Below are 10558 nucleotides of genomic sequence, written 5' to 3'. Positions count from 1 at the left end.
TAACTTGGCCTATTTAAGAAAGAGAAATAAGGTTGGAGTGGCTAAAGACACTGAGAAAGTGGTAGCTACCATACAGTAAGGGTGAAGAGTTAGGCAGGTGCTAGATCATACAGAGTTCTGTAGACCATATCACAAGCATTTTATTACAGTGTATTAAGGAACTATTAAAGGGTTTTAATAAGAAGAGTAACGTAAAAAACCACTGCCCTGAACCTCCGTTTCTTCATTTCTAAAGTAGGAATACTAATCTCTTCAGGATTAGTATTAGAAACAGGATCCATACCTCACACCATAAATAAAAACTAACTCAAAATGGATCAAAGTCCATATCACTGAATAACTGTGAGGATTAAATGAATAACATAGTGTAAGATTTTGAGAAACACAAAGTGTTAGATGAGACAATAACAAGAACCATGCTTGTGATGATTTGCACTTCAGATATTTTTTCACATATATTGCCTAATCTAAAGAAAATACCAAAGGAAAGAGTGTTGAACTTGGAGCCAGACAGATCTGGATTCAAATTCCTGTACTACAATATATGAACCATTTACTCAAAAGGCCAGCCACTACAGCTTGAACTTGTTTCCTCACCTGTATAATGGGAGAGAAAATATGGTCTTGTCCCAAGTCTTTGTTGACTCTGAAGGAAAATTTCAGTCAAAAAACGCTTCAGCACAATTCATGTAATTTATTGTAACATCAAAAATGAATTACACAGAAACCAAAAGAGATCTACATAAATGGAAAAAAAATACCATGTAGATTCAACATAGTGAAAATGATAATTCTACCCAAAGCAATTTACAAATACAATGCAATACCGATCCATATACCAACAACATTCTTTAAGGAGATGGAAAAACTCATTATTAACTTTATATGGAAAGGGAAGAAGCCCCAGATAAGTAAAGCACTATTGAAGAAGAAGAATAAAGTAGGAGGACTCATATTACCTGACCTCAGGAACTACTATACAGCTATGGTTGTCAAAACAGCCTGGTACTGGTACAATGATAGATACTTCAAACAATGGAACAGAATTGAAAACCCAGATGTAAATCCATACACCTACGGTCACCTGATCTTAGACAAGGGCCCAAAGTCCATCGAATGGGGAAAAGACAGTCTTTTTTAACAAATGCGGCTGGCAAAACTGGATGTCCATCTGCAAAAAAATGAAAAAGGATCCATACCTCACACCATAAATAAAAACTAACTCAAAATGGATCAAAGACCTAAATATAGAGCCAAAAACCATGAAGTTCATAGAATAAAAAATAGGATCAACGCTAGAAGCCCTGATACACGGCATTAACAGGATACAAACCACAACCAACAACATAGAAGCTTCAGGGGATAAGCTAGATAACCGGGATCTTCTAAAAATTAAACACTTATGCTCGTCAAAAGACTTCACCAAAAGACTAAAAAGAGAACCTACAGACAAGGAAAAAATATTTGGCTATTACAAATCAGATGAAGGTCTAATCTCTAAAATCTACAAGAAAATCCAACATCTCTACAACAAAAAGACAAATAATCCAATTAAAAAACGGGCAAAGGAGGGAACACAACAGAGAACCCCTGATGAAGCAGGAGAGCGGTGGGATGCCGACCTCAAATTCTCGTCTAAAAAACCAGACTTAATGGTCTGACTGAGACTAGACGGACCCCAGAGATCATGTTCCCCAGATGTTTGATTAGCCCAGGACAAAAACCATTTCAAAAGCCAACTCTTCAGACAGAGACTGGGCTGGACTATGGGATAGAAAATGATACTGGTGAAGAGTGAGCTTCTTGGATCAAGGAGACACATGAGACTATGTTAGCAGCCTGACTGGAAAAAAAATGAGAGGGCAGAGGGGGACAGAAGCTGGCCGAATGGACATGAAAATAGAGAGTGGAGGAAAGAAGTGTGCTGTTTCATCAGAGGGAGAGCATCTAGTAGTATATAGCAAGGTGTATATAAGTTTCTGTGTGACAGACTGACTTGGTTTATAAACTTTCACTTAAAGCACGATAAAAATAATAAAAAAATGGGCAAAGGAAATGAACGGACACTTCACCAAAGAAGACATTCAAGCAGCCAACAGACACATGAGGAAATGTTCATGATTTCTAGCCATTAGAGAAATGCAAGTCAAAACCACAATGAGATACCATCTCACCCCAGCATTACTGGCAGGAATCAATAAAACAGGAAATAACAAATGTTGGAGAGGCTGCAGGGAGATCGGAACTCTTATGCACTGCTGGTGGGAATGCAAAATGATACAACCTCTTTGGAAAATGTTATGGTGCTTCCTTAGAAAGCTAGACATAGAAGTACCATTATGATCTAGCAATGCCACTCCTAGGAATTTACCTTAGACAAATGAGTTGTCACAAGAATAGACATATGTACACCCATGTTCACTGCAGCATTGCTCTCAATAGCAAAAAGATGGAAACAACGTAGATGCCCATTAACAGATGAATGGATAAACAAACTGTGGTACATACACAGAATGGAGTATTACATAACAATAAAGAAGAATGATGAATCTCTGAAGCATCTCATAACATGGATGAATCTGGAAGGCATTATGCTGAGTGAAATAAGTCAATCAGAAAAGACAAATATTGTATGAGACCACTACTGTAAAAAGTCATGAAAACGTTTACATACAAAAAAGAAACAATCTTTGATGGTTACAAGGGAGGGGAGGGTTGGTGTTGGGAAAAAACAATAGGATAATAGATAAGTGAAAACTTTGGTGGAGGGTAAGACAGTACACAATACTGGGGAAGCCAGCACAACCAGTACAAGGCAAGGTCATGGTAGCTCCATAGATACATCCAAACTTCCTCAGGGACTGAACTGCTGAGCTGAGGGCTGTGGGGACCAAGGTCTCCGGGAATATCTAGCTCAATTGGCATAACATAGTTTATAAAGAATATGTTCTACATTCTACTTCAGTGAGTAGCATCTGGGGTCTTAAAAGCCTGTGAGTGGCCATCTAGGATACTCCACTGGTCTCACCCCTTCAGGAGCAAAGAAGAATGAAGAAAACTAAAGATACAAGGGAAAGATCAGTCTGAAGGACTAATAAACCACATCTACCACAGACTCCACCAGACTGAGTCCAGTACAACTAGATGGTGCCCGGCTACCACCACTAACTGCTCTGACAAGGATCATGATAGAGGGTCCCAGACAGAGTTGGAGAAAAATGTAGAACAGAATTCTAACTCAAAAAGAAAGACCAGACTTGCTGGCCTGTCGGAGACTGGAGATACCCTGCGAGTATGGCCCCTGGACACCCTTTCAGCTCAGTAGAGGTCACTCCTGAGGTTCACCCTTCAGCCAAAGATTGGATAGGCCCATGGAACAAAACAAGAGTAAAGGGGCGTACCAGTAAAGGAACTGGAAGCCAGGAGGGAACAGGAAACCTGGTAATAGGGAACCCAGGGTTGAGAAGCGAGGGTGTTGACATGTCATGGGGTTGTTAACCAATGCCATAGAACAATGTGTTTACTATTTGATGAGAAACTAGTTTGTTCTGTAAACCTTCATCTAAAGTGCAATAAAAAAAAGAAAAAAAAAAATTTTTTTAAATATATCACACAAAAGTCAAGAGAAGAAAAACAGGTGACCTCAGAAAGAACTGACTTAAGTAAGTGCAAAGCCATCTCTGTTGCGAAAATACAACAGCTCTCAGTCTCTCGACCTCTCTCTCTTTATGGGGCTGCATAAACTCACACCCTTGGCTTTCTCTATATGATATCTGATTCAATTCTCTCTGTCTCTTTCCAAACAGACGTTCTCCATTTCTCCCTATGCTCGAGGAAATAATGCATCCTCAATTTGGGCAACAAGTAGACACTGACTAGATGTTCTAATTCCTGGTTACTATTTCCTGGCAGATAGAATCTCATGCTATCATCTCAGAGCAGGTTTCAACCTTTGGGATAATGAGCTTTTGCAGGATGGGTAAGATTATGTAGTATTGACAGAACTCTCAGGGCCCAATCCTGTGATTAATAGGAGCAGGTTTTAGGAAATAAAGTATGATTTTTACAATGAAATGAGAAATCTGGGCAAAAAATTAGCAAAGTACCTGAAATCTGTAATAGATAGTGCATTAATAATTTAATTGTTCTCATTATTATTTTTATACATATCAGTAAATTATAGAACCAGTCATGGAACTTGATTTTTAGACTTTTGATTCAATACTAGATGCTCTTTCCTATCATCCTGGCTCCACTAACTGTCTGCACATATTGAAGAAATCACATCCTTTTGGAGATCTCACCTGCCTTCCAAGCATGCACCCCTCACAGTCCTATGAAAACATCTCCTTCTTCCAGCCACCTGCTTTCCTGATGATTGGCATCCCAGGAATGGAGACCATTCATGGCTGGATCTCCATCCCCTTCTCCTCCATGTATGCAGTGGTCCTCACTGGAAACTGCCTGATCCTCCTGGCCGTGAGGAGGACACCCAGCCTGCACCAGCCTATGTACTACTTCCTGTCCATGCTGGCCCTCACTGATGTGGGCCTCGCCTTATCCACACTGCCCACCACCCTGGCTGTGCTCTGGTTTGACCAACGTCTTATTGGCTTCAGTGCCTGCCTGGTCCAAATGTTCTTCCTCCACTCCTTCTCTGTGGTGGAGTCCTCAGTGCTCCTGGCCATGTCTTTTGATTGCTTTGTGGCTATCTCCAACCCCTTGCGTTATGTAGCTGTCCTCACAAATAATGTCATCATCAGGATTGGGCTGGCTATTGTGGCCCGTGCCACCTTGTGTCTCTTCCCTGTGCCATTTTTGATTAAACGTCTTAACTTCTGCCCTCGCAAGATCCTCTTATCCCACTCCTTCTGTTTCCACCCTGATGTTATGAGAAGAGCTTGTGAAGATATCACCATCAATATACACTATGGGCTCTATGTGGTTGTGTCCACTGGGGGCATAGACTCCCTATTCATTTTCCTGTCCTATACCCTCATCCTGTGCACAGCCCTGGGGCTGGCATCTCCCCAGGAGCAACTGCGGGCTCTCAATACCTGTGTCTCCCACATCCGGGCTGTGTTTGTCTTCTTTATTCCAGGTATCACCACGTCCATGATTCACCGCTTTGGGAAGCATTTGCCTCACACAGTACGTGCTCTTGTTGCCTATGTATACTTGGTTGTGCCCCCTGTGTTCAACCCCATCATCTATAGTATTAAATCCAAGCCCATCAGAGAAGCCATGCTCAGGATGCTAAGGCAGAAAGGCTAAGGCTGATGAAACCATGAAATAAAGGCAAAGTCTGTGTACCATAAAAGTGACTGCTATAAAAAAAAAATAGTGTTGCAGAAACCTGCTAGATTCAACAAACCCTGAAAATCCCTGGTTTATGCTGAGGCATTTGGAATATCATCAGGCTTATTCATGTTACAAACTTATATTCAACATTTACTTTGTGCTGGAAGCAATATTCTGGATTAAAGACAGAGAAATGTTTAAACACAGTCTTTTCTCTCCAGAAGTTCACAAATTAGTGTCAGGAAGAAGGCACGTAAACAATCAGAAATTAACTAATAAGTATCATAATAGATTATGTGCAAGAAATTTCTAGGGACTGCAAATCTGTAGTTGGCAGAACTTGCCTGGGAAGATTGGGCAAACCTCCATAAAGTAGAAAATACCTTTTATTTTACCTTGTAGAATTTTTCTAGGCAGAGTAGAAGTTGGGCAAGAAAGAGAAATATCTAACGAAAAATAAGTCCCAAGTTTTGAAGAAGTAAATGTTTTTGTGAAAATTGATTAGTGAATGGAAAGTTCTATGACTGTACAATAAGGAGATCTGACCTGCTCTGGAAGCTCAGAAATAGCTTTTTTCAGGAATTGATGGGTAAGCTGAGGTCTGAATGTTAAAAAGAAATTAAAAGAGAAAAACGAAGTAGTGCATAAGGGAAGGTATCTCGGGCAGAGAGTGTCATGTCACCAAAGAGCTTGTTGTAGAAGGGAACTCAGTGAGGTAAAGAAATGGAATGAAAGGCAGTGAGACTGGAAGCCAAAGAGCAAAGAGTCTATGGTGCAAGATAAGGCTGAAAATATAGAGACCAACTAGAACGATGAGAAACAGCTTTTTAAGCAGGGATTATGGTGGGGTATGGGATTGAGGTGGAGTGGTTCTGAAATGATCACATTTACTTTCGGAAAGATAATTTTATATGGCATTGTAGAAAACCAATCGAATTAAAACTAGAATGCATGGAAACAAATAGGGGAGTGGTGATAAAGGCAGAGGGAAATGTATAGGTTCCAAAGTTTCCTAAATGTTTCATGAAGGCTAAGCGAAGAGGGAAGTGTCAAGGATAACTTGTAGATGCAGGGCTTTCACATCAGGATAGATGGTAGTGCTATTAACTGAAATACAAAATGTAATAAAGGAACATATTTAGGTTGAGAATATCACGAATTTGGCTTTGGACACTTTGAGCTTAACTTCTTTGAAAGCATCATCCAAAGACTGTTTGTTACGCAGGCAGTTAGACCTACAAGTCTGGAGCTCATAAGAATGGTCTAGTCTAGAGAAAAAAAATCTAAAAGTCATTTACATGCAGATGGCAATAGAAGCCATTGGCCCAAGTGTAATTGAGTAGTATTTCAAAATTGCTATTTCTCAAGCCCAGATGCTAGACCCTTTTTTCTTTTTCCACCATGTTTTCTCATCTGAGTAGAATGAGTGTTCACAGGAAACTGAAATGAGGTATCCAGAGAGATAAGAAAAAAATCTGGAGTGTGACACAATAGAGGCCAAAGGAAAAGAGTACGTCAACAAAGCAAGAATGATCAACTGCGTTGAATGTTGTTGAGAGATCAGCTAAGATAAGGACTGTAACCTCAGGCAGGCAGAAGTGTTGGTGATAATAGCAAAAGCTGTTTTAGCAGTTTTACCAAAACTATATTAGACTGGTGGAAGAGTTATTTGAGAGATGCAGAAATGGGGATAATAAGTTATAGATAACTTTACTAAGAAACTTGACAATGAAAGAGAATAAATAAAAGAGGAATATGGAGTCTAGGAAGGCTTATTTTTCTCGTTGTCATTGGTGTCAGTATGAGAGAGACTTGAACACGGCAAGTTCTAGGATGATTGGTTTGAGAAGGCGAGATTGAATAAACAAGAGGCAGAAGGGACAATATTATAACTTTCCTGGAAAGTGGGGGATATGATCCAAAGAAAAAATTGTTCTACAAAAGAGACCCAGTCTAACATCACCATGATTAATAAACACTTTGTAACAACAAGGCCAATATAAGAAAATAGCTCCTCCTTTGATATATTTATACTTCCAATGTCTATTCTGGAAGGATAAAAAGCCATCTTCTCTGAGCCCCTCACTTCCCAGGTTTTATTTCTTTTAGTTTTTAATATATTTTTTCAACAAATAATTATTTAATGTGTCATTTATTAAGCTATACTCCTTTAAGAACAACAAAACTGTTTTCAGATGTTTGACACATTAGTAATTTATTTTTCACTTATTTAAGAGCCTGGTGTAAATTCAGGTTGGTGGGAGGTTGAAGAGATTTGGCTCTGCATAAGTTTTCAGGAAGCCAGAGGTCTAGTGGTTTTCCATATGCAACATATGGCTTCCCAAGTCCATTGAATGTCAACATCTAGCCAGAAGATTGGAAAATAACAGAAGATTGCACATTGGAGGGTATTATGAGACAGGCACAGAAGTGACACGTATCACTTCCTATCACATTGAAAGTAATGGCTAGTTTCAAACACAAAAAGAAGCGGGGGAGTCTAGTTGTGTGTCCATACTTGAGAGGAATCATGTTTGATGAATAGTAGCAAGTTTCTGTCATAAGCATCTACCATGTTGCAAACACTTTGCTAAGCGGTAGGAATTTAGTGACAAACAGAGATAGATGCAGTCTGTGCCCTTATCCTTTTACAATCCAGAAGCAAATACAGATATTAAATAAGAATTTCCAAGAATGATGTGAATTACAAAAGGATAAGAAAATGTTCTGTGAGAGTACCTATCAGAGAACCTGATCCTGTTCAAGGAGTCCAAGAAGCTGCTCCTGAGAAAAACAAGTTGAGGCCTGAAGGAAGAGTGGATTAATGAGGAATGAATCAGATTAAAACTATTCGAGGCAAAAACGAGGAGCATGAGTTAACGTGCACTCATCAGAGAAACATAGCAAGTTTAAGGAGCTCTAAAAAGTGAAGAATAAGGTGCACCTGATCCAAGCCATGATATTTTCAATCGCCTCATATGCATGTGAAAGCTGGACAATGAATAAGGAAGACCAAAGAAGATTTAATGCCTTTGAATTATGGTGTTGGTGAAGAATGTTGAATTTACCGTGGGCTGCCAGAAGAATGAACAAGTTTGTCTTTGAAGAAATACAGCCAGAGTGCTCCTTGGAAGCGAGGGTGGCAAGACTTTGTCTCACGTATTTTGGATATGTTATCAGGAGGGACTAGTCTCTGGAGAAGGACATCATGCTTGGTAAAGTACAGGGTCAGCAAAAAAGAGAAAACCCTCAACAAGGTGGACTGACACAGTGGCTGCAACAATGGGCTCAAACATAACAGTGATTGTGAGGATGGCACAGGACTAGGCAATGTTTTGTTCTGTTGTGCATAGATAGGGTCGCTATGAGTCAAAACCAACTCGACGGATCCTGGCAACAAAAACAACAACGAGGAGGTCCAACAGAAGTAAATCATAGAAACCAAGGTAGAGGAGAAGCATGATGAGATCATTGAGATAGGCAAGGGCAAAATGGTGAAAAGCTATGTTGGACCTATTAAATACTTTGGACCTTTCTCTAAGAGCAATGAGAAGGAAACGGAAGGGATATAACAAGAGCGTTTTGCTTTGTTTAATATTTCTCCAATGGCACTATTAAGAATGGACTGGAAGAGTGGAAGCAAGAATTCTCTTAGGAGGTTGTAGCATTTTTCCCAGCTTGAAAATTATGATTCGAACTATGTTAAATGTAATGAATATTTGCCATACTTTTTGATTTCTGTTATGGATTGAATTTTGTCTCCCAAAAATATATATTGAAATCCTGACCACTATACCTGTAAATATAATCCTGTTTAGAAATAGGATTTTCTTTGTTATGTTATTTATTAGGTCATGCCCAAGCAGAAAACCAAAAAAAAAAAAACAAAACCTGTTGCCGTTGAGTCGACCTCGACTCACAGCGACGCTATAGGACAGAGTAGAACTACCCCATAGAGTTTCAAGGAGCATCTGGTGGATTCAAACTGTGGACCTTTTGGTTAGCAGCTGTAGCCCTTAATCACTACACCACCAGGGTTTCCTACCAAGTAGAGTGGGTTCTAAATCTAATCAATTCTGAATTATAAAAAGATTAGAATGGACACAGAGACACATATGAGGGAAGATAGATGCCAAGTGAGAATTGTCTACAAGTGAAGGAACCAAAAGGAAGGAATCAACACAGCTGTGACGCTGATTTGGACTCAGTCTCCAGAACTGTGAGAAAATAGATTTCTGCTCTTTAAAACCACTCATTTGTAGTATTTGTGTTATAGCAGCACTGGGTAACTAAGACAGCTTCTGAGTGGCTTTGAACATCCTTCAAATGTTTAGGGAATTCCTAACTTTATAAGTGAGAAGAGGATAAAACTAAGCTAGAGTAGTGAATAAATGCTCCAAATCTCAATATCTTAACTCCATAAACGTTTCTCACTTGTGCAGAGCTGAGATAGCCCTCCTGATCAGCTCTCCTCCAAGCATAGACTCTCAGCCCTTGCTGTCATGTGGATCCACCATTCTGGAGTAATTTTCTTCCAGCCAGCCTCTTATTAAGGAGAGCATGAAAGACCACATAAAGCATTTCAGGGATAAGATCTGAAAGTAATATGCATCATTTCTGCCCATATTCCATTGGCAAAAATACAAATACATTGCCCCACATTAATTATAAAAGAAGCTATGAAATTAGTGGTCATGTGTGTGAAGGAAAAAGAAATGTCACCTGTAATCCTTGAAACAATCTCTTCCACACTTTAAGAAAGCTAGCCACCTTTTATAGAAGCTAAATATTAGTTTTTTTATTTTTAAAGTTTTCTTAGAAACAGGCTCAGGTATTAATATGGCATAGGCTATGAAAATGTCAGTCACCCAGTACCAGAGAATCTAGAATTAATTGCATGGCATTATTGTGATGAGGATGCGTGCCAGAGGCTTCGTTCAGTTTCCTGAGGCAGCAGAAACAGAAGACTAAGCAGTATCATTGGTGCCCAAAGGCTGTGGTGTTGGCAGTACAATCTGAAGTTTACATGCCCAGCAGAGCTAACAGTGAATTCCCACTGCGTAAGAAATGACCCTCTGGTAATTTGGTTAGTATCTTATACAGGGTGTGTGTGTGTGTGTGTGTGTTGAGGTACACATGAAGAGCAACTTAGTGGGTTAATAGGCGGAAACTCTACACGAACACCCCGTTTCATAAGGATCACTGAAATTGGACTAGATCCCATGAGTCCTGTTAAATAATAAAAAAACAAACCAAG

The 10558-nt window shown here is 39.6% G+C and overlaps 1 protein-coding gene across 1 annotated transcript; it reads left to right on the top strand.

Annotated features, from left to right (window-relative positions):
- Nucleotides 1-4317: 4317 nt before the first annotated feature.
- Nucleotides 4318-5274, top strand: LOC126079111 (olfactory receptor 51I2-like). The gene has a single exon (XM_049890044.1). It carries the CDS (start codon nucleotides 4318-4320, stop codon nucleotides 5272-5274), a length of 957 nt encoding a protein of 318 aa, XP_049746001.1.
- Nucleotides 5275-10558: the final 5284 nt, after the last annotated feature.

The sequence above is a fragment of the Elephas maximus genome, chromosome 7 (assembly GCF_024166365.1).
Source record: "Elephas maximus indicus isolate mEleMax1 chromosome 7, mEleMax1 primary haplotype, whole genome shotgun sequence".
In the NCBI taxonomy this organism is placed as follows: Eukaryota; Metazoa; Chordata; class Mammalia; order Proboscidea; family Elephantidae; genus Elephas; species Elephas maximus.
The sequence above is the reverse complement of the archived record's forward strand: the minus strand, read 5'-3'. Positions and strand labels throughout refer to the sequence as shown.

Excerpts from the sequence above, each read along its gene's own strand:
- LOC126079111 (XM_049890044.1), top strand. The coding sequence starts at position 4,318 with ATGCACCCCTCACAGTCCTATGAAAACATCTCCTTCTTCCAGCCACCT.